A 21,785-nucleotide genomic window follows, 5' to 3' on the forward strand; every position below is an offset into this window, starting at 1 on the left:
TCTGTATTTCTAAGCCATTTGGCCATCATCCACCTGGCTTCCTCCATCAAGAATGCACTAAGATGACTAGGAAACATCTTCAATATTGCAGAACAAGCCCAGTTGACAGAGACCATCTATTGCTAGATACACCATGACCTATATATATGAGACCTTTCAGAGATACAAGCCATAGATTATTATGTGAACTTTCTATTCTAGGACTAAGGATGGGAGATGGCAGCATCCAAAGATTGGCTCCACTGCAGAACTTCTCTCGCTCTTACACTGAATTCATTTTGTTCCCTTTTCCTGGTATCACAACCTACAGGCAAGTCCTGGCCTTCCCATTTATCTCAATCTATGGAATAACCGTGATCCTAAACTATGTAATCCCCCAAACTATCTGGTGGGAGAAGAGTCTGCACTCCCCCATGTATGTCCTCATTGGCTTTCTCCTGGCTGTGAATGTTATCAGCACCACCATCGTCATGCCCAAGATGATACTGAGTTTGCTGGGGGAAAACCAGATTTCTTTGTCTGAATGTCTGACACAACTCTTCTTTGTCCACTCGGCCACCATGTTCAAGTCCGTTGTATTTGTCCTGATGGCCTTTGATAGGTATATAGCCATCTGTAGGCCGCTACGCTACCATGACATCATAACCAAGAAATTTCTGCTCCAACTGTCAATAGCAGGACTGGCTCGCAATTCTCTCTTTGTGGCCATTATTTTTTTCCTGGCATCAAGAGCTCAGTACTGCAAGTCCAACATCATCCCCAACTTTGTATGCGAGTATGTTGTCCTGGTCAGCATGGCTTGTGGAGATGTCTCCAAAATCCAGATGGTAGGTTTGATGGTGAGGACAGGTATGACGGTAACGGATGTTTCCGTCCTTTTGGTCTTCTACGTGAAGGTTCTCAGGACAGCCCTGAAGATTGCAGTTGGAAGTGCCAGACACAAAGCCTTGAACACCTGCGGGAACCACGTCCTAGTCGCTCTGCTGGTCTACTCCTGTGGTCTCCTGTCCTCCTTCTTACACAAGGTGGAGGAATCCATTTCATACGACTTTCAGAACCTTTCCAGTGCAATATATTTTCTGCTACCATCGGTGGCCAACCCAATTATCTATGGGTTGAGGATCACCGAAATTAAAGTCTACTTGAAGAAACCCTGGACAAAGTAATTTATGTTGGATGTTGTGGACCTCACATTGGGACTTGCAACCTTTTTATGACACCTAAAAATGTATCTTTGGCTTTCTTATGTATTGTTTATTTAATGGGATATAATCTACTTTATTGGCATGCAGACTAACCAATTCAGGTAGCCCCAAAATGAACTGAAGATTGGCTATCTCCGGTACTAATGATGAAGAACATGAACACAGCTGGAATCTGTCCAACTAACCCAACCCTGAGATCTTTTACAATGTTCCTTTACCTTCCATAGCTATATGGGTAACTCCGGTTATTAGCCTTCTATCCACCTATCCTGTGCCATAGGGGTCTAGTATAAAATACCACATTATAACCACTAGATGGAGATGAGGAGCATATGTCTTTGTAACAAGAGATACAATGGAACAATTCTAGAGAACACTAGAGGGAATTAGCAAAATTGCAATCAATGTTACCGGGTGAGAGGGGGGGGGTGTTTCGATTGCTTCCAGATGTAAGAGAACACAAGTAGGATGACGTAGCTCATTCACAGTCCCATGACCACACAAGCAAGTCAAAAGGCTAAAAGAAACTACAACAGCAAACAGTGGTGTCACCCTGCCGGCCCTGGTGGGGTGGTAAGGAATGTGTGAATCACAAGAAAGGCTGAACAGAATCAATAGATTGGGAGATAATCCAGTTCAGAAAAATTCATCCGAAATACAGAATTATCCAAATTCGAACTGAAATTTAAACAAATTTGAAATGAATTTGAAAACAAATTTGAAATGCAAACATATTGCTGACTATTAAAAAAGAGAATGGGGGTCTATGCGCTGCTATTAGGTATTAAAAGTGAGAGAGCAGAGAATATTGAATAAATAAATAAATATATACAGTATATATATAGATCTTGCCCAGGTGAAAGAAGAAAAAAGCAGCCAATTCTGTATTTTCACAAAATACTAGACGATCAATGTATAGGAGATGAATCGGCGCTGATTTCAGAAAAGGACTGAAGAATAAATATATAATAATAACTGAGTATCATCAAACTGTATAATAATAAGTGCATCAATATAATATATATTGCTACAAAAGTGAAAGTGACAATAAGTAGCTAAAAGATGAATGAATAAATAACTGATCCAAAAAGGTGAGTAGAGATGATTGTGAATCAAAGTGCCAATCATAAATCAATAGAGAAATAAAAAATTTAAAAAATGCGCAAATCTTCAATAATCTTCAAATAAAAAATCCAAACATAGAACCAATAAATCCAATCAATAAAACTGAATATGCAATAAATAAGTAAATAAATAAATACAATCTTGTGCAATATTCTGTGAAAAACAAGAGGTGTGGATCTTCCTATCGGATCGGATCCATATGTGACCGGGAATAGTACATAAAAAAGTCCAAATAAATATATGTGACTGTGATATTTAAATCCAAATTGTGTTCATTCAGGGTGAGCAAGATATCCAAAAAACATACAGGTGCAATGGCCGCTCACCTCACATTACACCAATAAAGGCGTTCTTTTATAAATGGTAACCACTCAGATGTTTAGGGATGGTGGGTTCCTCCTTTTCTCCTTATCTTCTTTTAGGAAGGGGTTATTAATTGGGGGGTCCCTCGATATCCTTTCCTCTGGTGGGGTACTCAATTACGTGCAGATCACCGCGGTTACTCCCATTTGCTCACAGAGATAAAGTAGGCTTCCATAGTGAAGTATGTAATGCTTTATTGCAAAAAACAAATAAAAACTCACATTTACTGCAGAGGACAACAAGCTGCCGCAAGTTGCGGTATGAAGTGCGGGGACTAACCGGAAGTGACGTCACCTTGTTCCTTCCTCCCCATAATACCGGGCACTTTCCCCCCTTCTTGTCCACCGCAGCTCCCCCCATAATACCGGGCAATTTCCCCCCTTCCTGTCCAGCCCAGCCCCCCATAATACCGGGCACTTTCCCCCCTTCCTGCCAACCCCAGCCCCCCCCCCAATACCAGCACTTTCCCCCCTTCCTGCCCATCCCAACCCCCCCAATACCGGGTACCTTCCCCCCATCCTGCCCACCCCAGCCTTCCCCCAATACCGGCACTTTCCCCCCTTCCTGCCTATCCTAACCCCCCCAATACCGGGCACTTTCCCCCCTTCCTGCCCACCCCAGCCCCCCATAATACCGGGCACTTTCCCCCCTTCCTGTCCACCCAAGCCCCCCATAATACCGGGCACTTTCCCCCCTTCCTGCCCACCCCAGCCCCCCAATACCAAGCACTTTCCCCCCTTCCTGCCCACCCCAGCCGCCCATAATACCGGGCACTTTCCCCCCTTCCTGTCCACCCCAGCACCCCATAATACCGGCAACTTTCCCCCCTTCCTGCCCACCCCAGCCCCCCCCAATACCGGACACTTTCCCCCCTTTCTGCCCACCCCAGCCCCATAATACCAGGCACTTTCCCCCTTCCTGCCCACCCCAGCCCCCCCCAATACCGGGTACCTTCCCCCCTTCCTGCCCACCCCAGCCTTCCCCCAATACCGGCACTTTCCCCCCTTCCTGCCTATCCTAACCCCCCCAATACCGGGCACTTTCCCCCCTTCCTGTCCACCCAAGCCCCCCATAATACCGGGCACTTTCCCCCCTTCCTGTCCACCCAAGCCCCCCATAATACCGGGCACTTTCCTCCCTTCCTGCCTATCCCAACCCCCCCAATACCGGGCACTTTCCCCCTTCCTGCCCACCCCAGCCCCCCATAATACCGGGCACTTTCCCCCCTTCCTGTCCACCCAAGCCCCCCATAATACCGGGCACTTTCGCCCCTTCCTGTCCACCCAAGCCCCCCATAATACCGGGCACTTTCCCCCCTTCCTGCCTATCCCAACCCCCCCAATACCGGGCACTTTCCCCCCTTCCTGTCCACCCAAGCCCCCCATAATACCGGGCACTTTCCCCCCTTCCTGTCCACCCAAGCCCCCCATAATACCGGGCACTTTCCCCCCTTCCTGCCTATCCCAACCCCCCCAATACCGGGCACTTTCCCCCCTTCCTGCCCACCCCAGCCCCCCATAATACCGGGCACTTTCCCCCCTTCCTGTCCACCCAAGCCCCCCATAATACCGGGCACTTTCCCCCCTTCCTGTCCACCCAAGCCCCCCATAATACCGGGCACTTTCCCCCCTTCCTGCCAATCCCAACCCCCCCAATACCGGGCAATTTCCCCCCTTCCTGCCCACCCCAGCCCCCCATAATACCGGGCACTTTCCCCCCTTCCTGTCCACCCAAGCCCCCCATAATACCGGGCACTTTCCCCCCTTCCTGCCCACCCCAGCCCCCCAATACCAAGCACTTTCCCCCCTTCCTGCCCACCCCAGCCGCCCATAATACCGGGCACTTTCCCCCCTTCCTGTCCACCCCAGCACCCCATAATACCGGCAACTTTCCCCCCTTCCTGCCCACCCCAGCCCCCCCAATACCGGACACTTTCCCCCCTTTCTGCCCACCCCAGCCCCATAATACCAGGCACTTTCCCCCTTCCTGCCCACCCCAGCCCCCCCCAATACCGGGTACCTTCCCCCCTTCCTGCCCACCCCAGCCTTCCCCCAATGCCGGCACTTTCCCCCCTTCCTGCCTATCCTAACCCCCCCAATACCGGGCACTTTCCCCCCTTCCTGTCCACCCAAGCCCCCCATAATACCGGGCACTTTCCCCCCTTCCTGCCTATCCCAACCCCCCCAATACCGGGCACTTTCCCCCCTTCCTGCCCACCCCAGCCCCCCATAATACCGGGCACTTTCCCCCCTTCCTGTCCACCCAAGCCCCCCATAATACCGGGCACTTTCCCCCCTTCCTGTCCACCCAAGCCCCCCATAATACCGGGCACTTTCCCCCCTTCCTGCCTATCCCAACCCCCCCAATACCGGGCACTTTCCCCCCTTCCTGCCCACCCCAGCCCCCCATAATACCGGGCACTTTCCCCCCTTCCTGTCCACCCAAGCCCCCCATAATACCGGGCACTTTCCCCCCTTCCTGCCCACCCCAGCCCCCCAATACCAAGCACTTTCCCCCCTTCCTGCCCACCCCAGCCGCCCATAATACCGGGCACTTTCCCCCCTTCCTATCCACCCCAGCACCCCATAATACCGGCAACTTTCCCCCCTTCCTGCCCACCCCAGCCCCCTCCAATACCGGACACTTTCCCCCCTTTCTGCCCACCCCAGCCCCATAATACCAGGCACTTTCCCCCTTCCTGCCCACCCCAGCCCCCCCCAATACCGGGTACCTTCCCCCCTTCCTGCCCACCCCAGCCTTCCCCCAATACCGGCACTTTCCACCCTTCCTGCCTATCCTAACCCCCCCAATACCGGGCACTTTCCCCCCTTCCTGTCCACCCAAGCCCCCCATAATACCGGGCACTTTCCCCCCTTCCTGTCCACCCAAGCCCCCCATAATACCGGGCACTTTCCCCCCTTCCTGCCTATCCCAACCCCCCCAATACCGGGCACTTTCCCCCTTCCTGCCCACCCCAGCCCCCCATAATACCGGGCACTTTCCCCCCTTCCTGTCCACCCAAGCCCCCCATAATACCGGGCACTTTCCCCCCTTCCTGCCTATCCCAACCCCCCCAATACCGGGCACTTTCCCCCCTTCCTGCCCACCCCAGCCCCCCATAATACCGGGCACTTTCCCCCCTTCCTGTCCACCCAAGCCCCCCATAATACCGGGCAATTTCCCCCCTTCCTGCCCACCCCAGCCCCCCAATACCAAGCACTTTCCCCCCTTCCTGCCCACCCCAGCCGCCCATAATACCGGGCACTTTCCCCCCTTCCTGTCCACCCCAGCACCCCATAATACCGGCAACTTTCCCCCCTTCCTGCCCACCCCAGCCCCCCCCAATACCGGACACTTTCCCCCCTTTCTGCCCACCCCAGCCCCATAATACCAGGCACTTTCCCCCTTCCTGCCCACCCCAGCCCCCCATAATACCAGGCACTTTCCCCCCTTCCTGCCCACCCCTTCCCCCCCCCACAATGCCGGGCACTTTCCTCCCTTCCTGCCCACCCCCGCCCCCCCCCCCAATACCAGCCACTTTACCCCCCTTTCTTGCCCACCCCAGCCCCCCCCCAATAATGGCCACTCCCTCCCTTCCTGTCCAGGCCAATCCTCAGCTTTCTGCGCTCTCACACTTTGAATGACAATTACGCGGTAATGTAACACTGTACCCAAATTACATTTGTATCATTATTTTCACACAGATAGAGCTTTCTTTTGGTGTTATTTATTCACCGCTGGAGGGGTTTTTATTTTTTGCTAAAAAGAAAAAAGACCAAAAATTTGGGGGAAAAAGTTTTTCTTTGTTTCTATCAACAAATTTTGTAAATAAGTAATTTTTCTCCTTCACTGATGGGCACTGATGAAGCTGCACTGATGAGGCTGCACTGATGGGCACTGATGAGGTGGCACTGATGTGCTGTGGTGAATCTGCACTGATATGCTCTGATGAGGCTGCACTGATGGGCACTGATGAGACGGCACTGAAAGACACTGATGAGGCAGCACTGAAGGGCACTGATTAGGTGGCACTAATGAGGAGGCACTAATATGTGGCACTGATGGGAACCAATAGGTGGCACTGATAGGTGGCACTGATGAGGCTGCACTGAAGGGCACTGATGAGGCGGCACTGAAGGGCACTGATGAGGCTGCACTGAAGGGCACTGATGAGGCGGCACTGAAGGGCACTGATTAGGTGGCACTGATGGGACGGCATTAATATGCCATGCTGATGGGAACTAATAGGTGGCACTGGTATGCAGCACTGATGGGAGGCACTGATGAGGCAGGACTGATGGGTAATGATGAGGCGGCACTGATGGGCACTGATGAGGCAGCACTGATGTGCTCTGGTGAGGCTGTACTGATGGGCACTGATGAGACGGCACTAAAAGACACTGATGAGGCGGCACTGAAGAGCACTGATTAGGTGGCACTGATGGGGAGGCATTAATATGCTACACTGATGGGAACCAATATGTGGCACTGATATGCCGCACTGATGAGGCAGCACTGAAGGGCACTGATGAGGCAGCACTGAAGGGCACTGATGAGACAGCATTAATATGCTGCACTAATGGGAACTAATAGGTGGCACTGATAGGCGGCACAGATAGGTGCACTGATGGGCACAGATAGGTGCACTGATGGGCACAGATAGGTGCACTGATGGGTAATAAGTAAGTCACAGTAAGTACAGTTTCTGTGTCAGGGTGGCAGCTGCAGTCTGTGATGTACTGCTAGGTTACGGAGCGCATGCGCACTGGAGCACCCCCTGGGGCATGCAGCGGTGCGATCCCATGCGGCGCTCGGTACCCGGCAGCTGTGATTGGTCATAGCGATCACATGATTACAATGTAAACAAAACAATCATGAATGGCTTCCTCTTGTGACTGCTTTTCTTTCTATTGTGATGCTATGATTGTCACACAGCTATCACATGGTACCTGGGCCAATCAAAGCAACCTGTACCATGTGGTTAGCTGAAGCCAATCACAGATCACAAGCTGCCATGAATGAAAGCCATTCATGACAGCTAAAACTATTGTAAAAAAAATGCCTAATCCCTGCCCACAGTAGTACAGTGTCTGATGACAGGATGTAAAAAAAAAAATCTAAAAAAAAAAAAAGAAAAAAAATGTTTAAAAAACATTAAATGAAAAATTTGTATTTTAATATTATAATTTTTTTCATATTACTGTCACCAGTCAGTGTCCCTAATAACCGCCGCACCAGTCATATGATGATGTCATACTGCACTGGTGACAGTATGGAAAAGAAAAAAAAAATATTTTATGTCTTCATTTTCCAAAAAATTATGACAAAAAAATTACAACTTCAAAAAACTCGCCATGTCTCTTATTAAATACCTCGGACCATCTACTCTCCAGAAAGGGGTGATTTGGGGGGGGGGGGGTGATTTCTCCTGTCCTGGAATTTTTGGGCCTCAAGAAATGAGATCCGTCGTCAGTACATCAGGATCGATCGAATATCAGATATATATCCCATAGTTTGTAGGCGCTATAACTTTCACACAGACTAAATAATATACACGTATTTTTCTTTTTTTTTTTTTTTCCTTATTTTTCTTTGATTTTGTATCTTTGTGTGGGCAAGGTTCAACCTGCCTTTGTATGTCTCTATTTGCATTTTAAAAGCCTAATAAAAAACAATGAAACATGAAAATAAATAAATAAATAAATGTAGATTTCAATGTAAATAAATGTATGTATGTCTCAATTTGCATTTTAAAAACCAAATAAAACAATTAAATGAAATAAATAAATAAATAAATAATATACACTTATTTTTCTTTTTTCTTATTTTTCTTTGATTTTGTATCTTTGTGTGGGCAAGGTTCAACCTGCCTTTGTATGTCTCAATTTGCATTTTAAAAATCTAATAAAAACAAAGAAACATGAAAATAAATAAATAAATGTAGATTTATTGTATATTTGAAATGTATATTTGAATGTAAATAAATGTATGTATGTCTCTATTTGCATTTTAAAAACCTAATAAAAACAATGAAATGAAATAAATAAATAAATGATATACACTTATTGGGATTTTTTTTTTTTTTTTAAACCAAAGGCATGTAGCAGAATACATTTTTGCCTAAATTCATGAAGAAATTTGATTTTATTGGATATGTTTTATTACAGAAAGTAGAAAATATAATTTTTTCTAAATTTTTGGTCTTTTTTTAATTTATTATTTTTTATTAGCAAAAAAATAAAAAATGCAGAGAAGATCAAATACCACCAAAAGAAAGCTCTATTTGTGTGGAAAAAATTATAAAAATGTCATTTGGGTACAGCATTGCAATTTTCAGTTAAAGTAGCGCAGTGCTGAATAGCCAAAAATAGTCTGGTGATGAAGGGGGGGGACTTTCCAAGTGGGTAATAAATGGATATCTTGGTAAATATAAAATGCCGAATACGGTCACTGATCTCATCTACAAGTTTGTGTCAGGAGCACCATGGCAGTTGTCAGGGAGATGGTGCCCACCATGCGGCCCGTGCTTAGGTTTATGCGTATGCCCATGTTATTGGGCATGGAAGTCAAGGCAATAATGGGCACCACTGATACTGGCACCCAGTGGCCACCCAGTGGACTATTTAAATCTCAGCCCTGCATGGGATCAAATCCAGTTTAGTACATGTACAGCAAGCAAGAAAAGAGAAAAGGGCCAAATACCCCCAACAGAGTGAATCGGCAAATCAATTTTATTAACCCCCTTCCCGCTGACAGCCTCCCAGCCCATTAAAGGTTCTAAAAGCCGGGAGGCGGAGGCTGGCATTCGGGTCATGTGATCGCTGTGATTGGCTGTCCCAGCTGTCACATGATTGGAAAGCTCCTAATAGGTAGTACCCTTCCGGCTACCGTGCTGGGAGCATGCAGGGCCCACCTGCTGAGAGGCTGCATAAATGTAGGTAAATGTAGGCTTGTTTGGCAGCCAAGCCGGTGTTTTGAATCTGGGTCAAGGTGAATGAGCCAGGGAAGCTGGATGACTCATCAGGTAGCACCTCCAGTATCTCCCCTAGTTCTTGAACCTTTGAGAAGCTTCCAGAAGAATGGGAGGTGAGGTTAGGAGGAGCTGCCTGGAGTATTGAGGAGGGCCCCAGCAAACCCCAGTTAAATGGGCTGGCGAGGGGGAGGACACCTCTTAAATACTTAGAGTCAGGCCAGCAGGGGCAGTATGTGGAGTTCGGGTGGAAGCTGGAGATGGAGTGCAAAGGCCCTTTGAGGGTAGCCCCCTAGTCTGGGGGGGGGGGTGACCTCGGGCCTGGGGCTCAGGTGCTGGAGGGATCTTCTAACAAAACAAGGAGGAGTCCTGACCAGAGGCACGGGAGCAAGAGCAAGAGTGAAGACAGCAGGAGCCAGCTAGCAGGTCCCTGAGATCTCCAGGGAGAAGACAGCCGGGTGGCTGGGGAGGGTTAGTCTGGAATGAATGTGGGAAGTAGCCAGGAGGGCTAGTGAGAGAGGCAGCTGCAGCCAGGTGGGCTGGCAGTGCCTGAGGAGGTGGTGCTGGGATCAGTAGCCACAGGAATACAGCTGGAAACTGGGACTTTTTCTACACACCAAAGGGGCCCGCAGTCGCTTCCTATAAAAAGGCTTTCGCTTGATTTGGCTGAGTGTCTTGCCAGATCCACCATACGGTGTTTCAGTTGGGTCTGAGCAGGGGTGGGCTGACAACTCATGGGGCCCCCGGGCAATCAGAGATCATGGGGCCCCCTGTGTCCACACTCAAGCCACACAAAGCCCCACCTACAAATTGCAGCTCTGCCACATAGGGTGGGCATTTAAAATATCTACCACAGCATAGCCTGCATGGAAGTTCCTGGCTTCTTTCTGTAGTGTGTAGCCTCTCATGGGGCCCCTACTGACCTTGGGCCCTCGGGCAGTACCCTAATCCCCAAATGGTCAGTCCGCCCCTGGGTCTGAGTTGTTCTGCAAGCAACTGATGTGCTGGGGGAAGAGGAGTGTATATACATACAGTATATGTGTAAAAGTATCAGGCACATACCTGAGGATGCATGTAAGGGGGGGGGCATGCATCCCCCCTGAACAATACCAGGCCACATGCTCTATTCATGGCAGGGTACCTAGTTAGTAGGGACCCTCCTGGCATAGCACTTTGTCTCCATGTTGCTGAGGACAAGGGCCTCTTTCCCACAACCCTGGTCTAGTGGTTGTGGGGACCTGCAGGCATGGGTACCTGGATGGCATATGCTGATCTGTAGAGATGGTCTGCAGAGATTCTGATGGATGCAGCAGAAGGACACCTCACAATTAATTGTGGTAGGCAGCCCCCACACTGGTAGTGAATAAATGCATGGTAGGACCAAGGCAGAAGGCAAACCTGGTAGGTAGGGTAGCAGGGAGACAAAAGTTTGGAGGCTGGGCCATGGTCATACATGGTCAGATGACTGGAAGAGAAGACATGGTCAGGAGCCAGGCCAGGGTCACACACAGGTAAGTTGAGGTAACAGAGGCAGGGTCCAGTGACAGGTTGGGGTCTTGCTCAGATAAGGTCTGGAGGTAAGCCTGGGTCATACATGGGAAGTCAGACAGGAGTGAGATCAAGCGGCAAGTCAAGGTCACGATCGAGAGAAAGTCAAGGAGATATCCAGGAACAAGCTATAGTCAAACAGCAGGGTAACCAGGGAGCCCAGGAGCAAGGATTACAGGCAGCTGAAGACCATCCAGCAATTAATGGTCACCCTTCCATCCCTTGGTACTAAAGTCTAGTTTTTTTTTTTATTGCTTAAAAATAACAATCATGTTATACTTACCTCCTCTGTGCAGTATTTGTGCACAGAGCAGCCCAGATCTTCCTCTTCTTGGGTCTTTTGCCAATGCTCCTGGCCCCTCCCTCCTGACAATTTCCCCCACAACAATCAAACAATGGGGTGGAGGACTGCATAATAATGGCAATAGAGGGGACTCCATATTCATTTGCCATGGGGTAGGGGGACTCCCTATTAGAGACCATGGAGTGGGGGACTCCATAACAATGGCCATTGTGTAGGGGGACTCCATATAAGAAGCAATATTGTGGGGGACTCAATAACAATGGCCATGGGGTGGTGGGACTCAATATGAGTGGCCATGGGGTGGAGGACTCCATAATAATGGCAATAGAGGGGACTCCATAATAATGGCCATGGGGTAAGGGGACTCTATATTAGAGGCCACGGGGTGGAGGAACTCAATATAATAATGGCCATGGGTTAGGGGGACTCCATATTAGAGGCCATTGGATGGGGAACTCCATAATAATGTATCATGTACCTGGTGGACACCAGGCTGTAGAGAGGGGGCTTCTCTTGCACCTCCTGTCCAACACCCCTGGTAGAGATGACAGGCGGTGTAGGACACAGAGTGGCACAAGGGCCGGAATAGCAGGTGATGTCTTGACAGAAGACTGATGGCTGTGGATCACTGGATGAACACCTGGAACTGGAACTCGTGATGCTGGATGAGAAGGCAGGAGCGAAGCCGGAACACAAGCCAAGGAGTCGTCAGCAGCCGGACAGCACGGGTACAGGAACGCTAGACAGGAGAGGAGTCAGGATACAAGCCGAAGTCGGTACACAGTCTGGCAGCGAGGTACAAAAGCATGAGGCAAAGGCAGGGTCAGAAACAAGCCGAGGTCACAGGTAGGCAGGCAGGAATCCAGAGGAGAGTCAAGGGCAAGCCGGGTCGGTATAACAGGAAATCCAGAAGCAGGTCAGGGCACAGGGAAACAGAAACAAGCTGAAAGACCACTCAGCAATGTGCTCCTGTCACCGCTCAGTATAAATAGGCCGTTTGGCGGCAATTACGTGCGCACGTTGCGTACGCGCATTCGCACATTTCTTCCTGTGTGCCTGGGCATGCGCACAAATGTCTGTTTGGGTCCAGCTGAGCGTCTCTTACATAATGCTAATGAAGGAGGCTCCATATTAATGGCCATGGGGTTACGGGACTCCATAATAATCGCCACGGGCAGGGGGGCTTCATATCAATGGGCATGGGGTGGGGGGATTTCATATAATTGGCCATAAGGGAGAGGGGGCAACTCCATATTAATGGTCATAGGGAGAGGGGGCAACTCAATATTAATGACCATGGGGTAGGGGGAGGAGGTGATTCCATATTAATGGCCAGAGGGAGAGGGGGCAAATCCATATTAAAGAGCATAGGGAGAGGAGGAACTCCATATTATTGGCCATAGGTAGAGGGGGCAACTCCATATTAATGGTCATAGGGAGAGGGGGGCAACTCCATATTATTGGCCATAGGTAGAGGGGGCAACTCCATATTAATGGTCATAGGGAGAGGGGGCAACTCCATATTAATGGTCATAGGGAGAGGGGGCAACTCCATATTATTGGCCATAGGTAGAGGGGGCGACTCCGTATTAATGGTCATAGGGAGAGGGGGGCAACTCCATATTAATGGTCATAGGGAGAGGGGGGCAACTCCATATTATTGGCCATAGGTAGAGGAGGCAACTCCATATTATTGGCCATAGGTAGAGGGGGCGACTCCGTATTAATGGTCATAGGGAGAGGGGGGCAACTCCATATTATTGGCCATAGGTAGAGGGGGCAACTCCATATTAATGGTCATAGGGAGAGGGGGGCAACTCCATATTAATGGTCATAGGGAGAGGGGGGCAACTCCATATTATTGGCCATAGGTAGAGGAGGCAACTCCATATTAATGGTCATAGGGAGAGGGGGGCAACTCCATATTATTGGCCATAGGGAGAGGGGGCCACTCCAAATTAGTGGCTATGGGGTGGGGGCCTCCATATGAATGGCCATGGTTTTGGAATATCCAACAAGCTCCATAGGTGTGATGGTCAGGTGTCCATGAATGTTTGGCCATATACGGTGTTATTCTATTTGAATACCTTCATATAATACAATACACATAATATATACAATGTATACAATACACACAATACACACAATATATACAATATATCTCTTTGTCCACCTAGAGATGTCTGCAGAGTTCTATCTAAACCCATTTGATTGGACAATCAAATTGCAACATGTGTGCTGAGTTGGTCAGACTTCATCCTTCTGGGGGATATAAAAGACACAAATGAACGCAGCTCTGCAATTCCTAATCAGTCATTCATAAATTTTTTGAATCCCAGCAGTATGTGACCCGGGATCAGCAGAGCTCAGGCTGGGAGAGACAGCAGCAGAAGGAGCCAATCAGTGCTGGTGAGAAGCATGCTAATAGGATGAGAGAGCGGAGTGACAGAGAGATGCTCATTGCTGTGCTGCTTCTCCTTTCACCATCCAATCAAAGGCTGGGATGGATTTTGGAAGATCTGGGCTCAGAGGAAGTAGGTTGATTGATGCTGACTGTTGGCCTAAAGACATCCAGTGACAGAACTTTTCTTAACCCCTTAAGCCCCGGAAGATTTTACCCCCTTCCTGACCAGGGCCTATTTTGCAATTCGGCACTGCGTGACTTTAACAGACAATTGCGCGGTCATGCGACTCTGTACCCAAATGAAATTGACGTCCTTTTTTTCCCACAAACAGAGCTTTCTTTTGGTGGTATTTGATCACCTCTGCAATTTTTACTTTTTGCGCTATAAACAAAAAAAGAGTGAAAATTTTGAAAAAAACAACAATATTTTTCACATTTTTTTATATGAAATTCCCCCCAAAAAAATTTAAAAAGCAAAATTTTTTAACATTTTAGGCCAATTTGTTTTCTGCTACATATGTTTGGTAAAAAAAATCGCAATAAGCGTATCTTGATTGGTTTGCGCAAAAGTTATTGCGTTTACTATCAAAGGGAAATATTTACTGTATGTAATTTTTGGTGTTTTTTTTATTAACTAGTAATGGCGGCGATCTGCGATTTTTTTGCGGGACTGCGACATTGCGGCAGACAGATCGGACCCCTGACTGACATTTTTGACACTTTTGGGGGACCAGTGACATTACTACAGTAATCAGTGCTATATATATGCACTGTTACTGCAAAAATACACTGGCAGGGAAGGGGTTAATTTTATTGGTGATCAAGGGGTTAAATGTGTCCCTAGGGGTGTGCTTCTAACTGTAAAGGGGTGTGGCTTGTGATGTAAGCACAGAGACATACAATCCTACATAGCAGGATCGTATGATCTCTGCAGTTACATCAGGGAGAATGACAGGCGGCTTTGTTTACATCACCGCCTGCCTTTCTCCCTCTCCAGCGGGAGATCGTGAGTGACCGGCGGCTCCGATGTCACATGCGGACATGTTAGGGAACGAGCGGGGGCGGGATCGCGCCCCCGGCGGCGCACGTTCGCCCCCTAGAGGCTCTCAGGCTAGCGACATAGTCCTACGTCACTTTGCCTGTGAGGGGCTGACCGCCGCCGTAAATAGTCGTGCGGCGGTCGGCAAGTGGTTAATGATATAGCCAATCTAGTTTTTCTGTTATATTTATTTAGTTTATTTATCTATTTTTTTTTTTTTTTTTTGGGACCTTCATTTTTATTTCTGTATTTTCCACCAATTAAAATCTGAAGTAATTTATCACCACAAATCCATCATTCAATGATTTATACATCCCTTTTATTATTTTAGATTTTGTGATTGTTTTTCAGGAGAAGACAATATCTATAAAAAGATACAAAGAGAGAAGATCTGGTCAGGGGGGGTCAGGAGGAGGGGGGTGGTGAGGGATGTATTATGGGATCTCTGGGGGGGAGGAGGGAGGAGGGGGGAGGGGGAGGGGGGGAGAGGAGGATTAATGAGCTCGGAGATATTGGGAGTCCGTCCTTCCGGGAATGCTCAACCTTTCATAAATAGTGCCGGAGAATCTGCCGAGCACAACGAAGGAAATCTCTACAATTACCCAGAACCCCAAATCATCTCTACATCAACCCCAAAATACAGGAGAGAGGTGAGAGCCCCCACCTATCAATACATAATACACCCCGATCATTATTATCAATACATAATACACCCTGATTATTATTATCAATACATAATACAACCCGATCATTGTTATCAATACATAATACACCCTGATTATTATTATCAATACACCCCGATCATTATTATCAATACACCCTGATCATTATTATCAATACACCCTGATCATTATTATCAATACATAATACACCCTGATTATTATTATCAATGCATAATACAACCCGATCATTATTATCAATACATAATACACCTCGATCATTATTATCAATACATAATACACCCCGATCATTATTATCAATACATAATACACCCCGATCATTATTATCAATACATAATACACCCCAATCCTTATTATCAATACACCCCAATCATTATTATCAATACATAATACACCCCGATCATTATTATCAATACACCTCGATCATTATTATCAATACATAATACACCCCGATCATTATTATCAATACATAATACACCACAATCCATATTATCAATACACCCCAATCATTATTATCAATACATAATACACCCCGATCCTTATTATCAATACACCCCGATCATTATTATCAATACATAATACACCCCAATCATTATTATCAATACACCCGATCATTATTATCAATACATAATCCCCCCCCGATCATTATTATCAATACATAATACACCCCAATCCTTATTATCAATACACCCCAATCATTATTATCAATACATAATACACCTTGATCATTATTATCAATACACCTTGATCATTATTATCAATACATAATACACCCCGATCATTATTATCAATACATAATACACCCCAATCCTTATTATCAATACATAATACACCACAATCCATATTATCAATACATAATACACCCGATCATCATTATCAATACATAATAAACCCCGATTATTATTATCAATACATAATACACCCCATTCATTATTATCAATACACTCCGATCATTATTATCAATACATAATACACACCGATCATTATTATCAATACACCCCGATCATTATTATCAATACACTCCGATCATTATTATCAATACATAATACACCCCGATCATTATTATCAATACACTCCAATCATTATTATCAATACATAATACACCCCGATCATTATTATCAATACACTCCAATCATTATTATCAATACATAATACACCCCGATCATTATTATCAATACACTCCGATCATTATTATCAATACATAATACACCCCAATCATTATTATCAATACACTCCGATCATTATTATCAATACATAATACACCCCGATCATTATTATCAATACATAATACACCCCGATCATTATTATCAATACACCCCGATCATTATTATCAATACACTCCGATCATTATTATCAATACATAATACACCCCGATCATTATTATCAATACACTCCGATCATTATTATCAATACATAATATACCACAATCCTTATTATCAATACATAGTTACATAGTAGGTGAGGTTGAATAAAGACAATAGTCCATCCAGTTCCCCCTGTGTAGGTGTGTGTGACTGTAATCATCTAACATAGCCCTTTATCTCCTGATCCTTGAGATGTACGTCTAAGAGTCTTTTGAAAGCCACCATACTTCCCGCAGAAACCACCTCTTGTGGTAGAGAATTCCACAATCTTGTAGCCCTAACAGTAAAGAACCCCCCGCGTTGCCTGAGGTTAAAACGCTTCTCCTCTAATCGCATTGTATGCCCTCGAGTCCTCATGCAATCCTTGCGACTGAATCGTTTTTTTTTCTATGCTCTGATCACCGTTGAGGTATTTGTAAATCGCTATCATGTCCCCTCTCAGGCGTCTCTTCTCCAGGGAGAATAAATCAAGCGATTGCAGACGCTCTTCATAATTAAGGTCCTCCAACCCCCTAATCAGTTTAGTTGCCCTTCTCTGGACTCTCTCCAGCTCCAACACATCCCTCCTGAGGACTGGCGACCAGAACTGGACAGAATACTCCAGATGGGGTCAGACCAGAGTTTTATAAAGTGGAAGGATTATAGTCTTATCTCTGGAATACATCCCTTGCTTTATGCATGCTAATATTCTGCTGGCTTTGGAAGCTGCCGCTTGACATTGCATGCTATTGCCTAGTCTATCATCAACCAAGACTCCCAGATCCTTCTCCATTTTTGATTCCCACAAGGGTTCCCCTCCTAACGTGTATTGTGTTTTTATGTTTTTAGTCCCCAAGTGCAAAACCTTACACTTCTCCACATTAAACCTCATTTGCCATGTCGTTGCCCACTCCGTTATTTTGTCCAGGTCATTCTGTAGGATATCTGCTTCATGCTGTGCAGTTATTGCCCTGCCCAATTTTGTGTCATCTGCAAAAACTGATATTGAACTCCTGATCCCGTCCTCAATGCTGTTTATGAATAAATTGAACAAGGTTGGTCCCAGGACTGAGCCTTGGGGGACCCCGCTTACCACCTCAGATCAGTCTGAGTAGGCGCTGTTTATTACCACCCTTTAGACACGCCCTTTTAGCCAGTTCCGTATCCAAGAGCAAACCTTGCGGTCGATGCCTGCAGACCTTATTTTATAAATTAAGAGTTTGTGGGGAACTGTATCAAATGCCTTAGCGAAATCCAGGTACCCCACATCCACTGGTCTGCCCCTATCCAGGTACACCACATCCACTGGTCTCCCCCTATCCAGGTACCCCACATCCACTGGTCTCCCCCTATCCAGGTACACCACATCCACTGGTCTCCCCCTATCCAGGTACCCCACATCCACTGGTCTGCCCCTATCCAGGTACACCACATCCACTGGTCTCCCCCTATCCAGGTACACTACATCCACTGGTCTCCCCCTATCCAGGTACACCACATCCACTGGTCTCCCCCTATCCAGGTACACCACATCCACTGGTCTCCCCCTATCTAGGTACACCACATCCACTGGTCTCCCCCTATCTAGGTACACCACATCCACTGGTCTGCCCCTATCTAGCTCACAGCTCACCTCCTCGTAGAATGTTAACAGATTGGTTTGACAAGAACGCCCATTTGTAAACCCGTGCTGATTACTGCTGACGATGTTGTTGTCTTTAGCAAACTCTACGATATAGTGCCTTATCATCCCCTCCAGTAGTTTACATACTATCGATGTCAGACTGACAGGCCTATAATTTTCCGGGACATGGCTCTGCCCCTTTTTGAATATCGGTATCACGCTAGCTTTCCTCCAATCCCCTGGTACATCTCCTGTCATAATACGGTCAGCAAAGATCAGGAACAGTGGTCTAGATATAACCTTACTGAGTTCTTTGAGTACTCTCGGATGTACGCCATCCGGGCCTGGTGATTTGTTTGTGTTAAGTTTATCCAGCCTTTCCCTGATTTCACCCTCTGTTAGCCATAGTGGCAAGTCCTGTGTATTACTACTAACCATACAGTCATGGTCAGTGTACCCCATACAGTCATGGTCAGTGTACCCCATACAGTCATGGTCAGTGTACCCCTCTTTTTCCTGTGTAAAGGCTGAGGAGGAGAAAGCATTCAGCACGGTTGCTTTTTCAGTGTCCTCTGTAACCATACTCCCATCATTGTTAATTATGTGTGCAATATGCTCTGCCCTAGTTTTTTTGCTGTTGATATATTTAAAGAATTTCTTTGGGTTCTTTTTACTATCCTCCGCTATTTGTCTCTCAAAGTTGATTTTAGCCATCTTGATTTCGTGTTTACTCTTATTATTTGCCTCCGCCTTGTATTGCTGGAAAGCCAATACTGTGCCCTCTGATTTATATTTCTTGAAAGCCATTTTTTTTCCCCTAATAAGTTTTTTTTACGTTACGGTTTAGTCAGCCAGGTTTGGCTTTGTCTCTTCAAAATTTATTTCCCATAGGAATGCACTGTGAGATGCATTTGCTTAATATGTTCCTAAAGCATTCCCATTTTTCCTCCATGGTCAGTGTTCCCAGGGTTTGGTCCCAGTTTACCCTTTCCATCATTGAGCACAATTTGGGAAAGTTTGCCCTTCTGAAGTTTAGGGTTCTTATGTTCCCCACTTGCCTTGTTATATTGTTATTTATACTAAATGTGATCATCCTGTGATCGCTAGAGCCCAGGTTGTCCTGGACTCCTACATCTGAGATTAGAGATCAGAGATCTGGGTCATTAGTAGAGTTGAGCGAACACCTGGATGTCCGGGTTCGGCGGGTCCGGCCGAACTTGAAAAAAAAGTCCGGGTTCTTGACCCGGACTTAACCCGAACTTGACCCCGATCCTGAACCCCATTGAATTCAATGGTGACCCGAACTTTTGAGCACTAAAATGGCTCTACAAAAAAACATGGAAAGGGCTAGAAGGCTGCAAATGGCAGCAAAAGCTTGTTAAGAACATGGAAAGTGCTCTGCAAACAAATGTGGATAGGGAAATAGCTTAAAATAACATAAAAAACATAAAAATAAAAAAGAATCATGTTGATCTAGGAAGACGAGGCCCATATGGAGTAGGAGGTTGAAGTGGTGGAGGATATGGCGGTGCAGGTGGAATCTGCGGTGGTGGCGGTGGAGGAGGAAGACAAGGCCCACATGGAATAGGGGGTTGAAGAGGCGGTGGATGTGGCGGTGTAGGTGGAAGCGGTGGTGGAGGAGGACGAGGTAGCCAACACTGGTTTTGTTTTTAATTTTATTTCTTTTTAAATGAGGGTACACCCCAAAAGAGTGAGAAAGATCAAAAATACAACAATGGCTAGGTAAGGCCGGTATACATGTCTATTCTGCACAAGGTACGGAAAAGTCCTGTGGGATCCATTCCTGGTTCATTTTAATGAATGTGAGCTTGTCCACATTGTCTCTGGACAGGCGGCTGCGCTTGTCTGTGATAACGCCCCCAGCCGTGCTAAATACACGTTCAGATAATACACTGGCTGCAGGGCAGGCCAGCACCTCCAAGGCGTAAAGGGCAATCTCAGACCATGTGCCCAATTTGGAGACCCAGAAGTTGAAGGGGGCAGACCCGTCATTCAGTATGTGTATAGTACGTAAGGAACGGTAAGGAACTATATATGGTATATGGTAAGGAACGGTGATGGTGGCGGGGGGGCTTTTTTCTCCCTTCTGGGTTGAGTCTGGCCTTGGAAAAGGTATGTGTCCCTGGTTGTGGGCCGGGCTCTCCCAAAGCTGTCTAAGTTCTGAGGCCTTCTGGTAGGGACGGGGCTGCCCTGGTCTTGCCAGGGACCAGGATTCTGAAAAGCCTGTGGTGTATGTGCCCCTGAAGTGGCAGTCCAGGGGTGCCATAATTCACGGTGGATGGCAACACTATGAGTATGGCACCAAGGACACTGCGCTTCCTACACACATTTTTCACACCTGCCTCTAAGGCCGGGCCTTTTGGTCAGGAGTCAGGACCAGAGGAATTTTTTATTCCTGGCCGAAGGGCCTGCCATAGTATTGCAACGTGGCACTAACCTTGCACTTCTCCACTATCCCTTTCCCCACTTTTATGTGTTGTGTGTCTCACGTTTTGTGTTTTTTATTGTGGCGGTACACTTTATTTTGCACAGCGTGATTAGTAGGGTGTAGATCCTTGGGCCTGTCCCTGAAAGTCTTGGGAGGGGGTGGATATGGCCTTCTGGCTTGGTTCGCCCTCTCTTATGGGGTCTCTCTTCGGGAGAGCCCCACCTAGTACTTGGGGTGGTCTGTTTAAGCAGACCTCCTAAAGAACGGGGCTGCCTGGTTTCGGCCAGGTTAGCCAGTGTAAGGCCCCCAGTCCCTGTCAGGAGCCTTGCGCCCCGGGGGATCAGGGTCAAGGACCATGTGTACACCCTGTGCACTTTTTTGTGTTTCACTTTTGTGGTGTGCACTTTTTTATGCACCCACCGGGTGATAGTCTGAGTGTGTTCACACACCACGGGCTTAAAAAAAAAAAAAAACAACAGCTGGTGGTCCTGGTTGTGGCGTGCCGACAAAGCTTTTCCACATTTCATACATGCTAACCCTGCCTTCTGAGGTGCTGGCGGTGCCCTGGCTGCATTGGCGACCTCCTCCTCCTCTGCCTTTGCATTGTGCTTCCACTGTCCCCCCGCTATCAGGTGGGAATGCCACCAGCATCGCTTCTCGACCTTTTGGCTAAGATCAAGTGTAGTATCTGTTGTTATCAGTTATCCAGTGGGGGCACTGTGCTGTCATCT

At 47.0% G+C, this 21,785-nt stretch overlaps 1 protein-coding gene across 1 annotated transcript in view; it reads left to right on the forward strand.

The window, feature by feature from the left end:
• Positions 1 to 209: 209 nt before the first annotated feature.
• The window catches only part of LOC309548401 (uncharacterized protein), a gene marked incomplete at both ends in the record, with an annotated part of 28,091 nt that continues 6,515 nt past the window's right edge, over positions 210 to 21,785 (forward strand). The window contains one exon of the mRNA XM_082248340.1: positions 210 to 1,162. Coding sequence (XP_082104466.1) covers positions 210 to 1,162 — 953 coding nt within the window. The remainder of the gene's footprint in view (positions 1,163 to 21,785) is intronic.

This window comes from Pelophylax lessonae (genome assembly GCF_965119305.1).
Source record: "Pelophylax lessonae genome assembly, chromosome: 2".
NCBI lineage: Eukaryota > Metazoa > Chordata > Amphibia > Anura > Ranidae > Pelophylax > Pelophylax lessonae.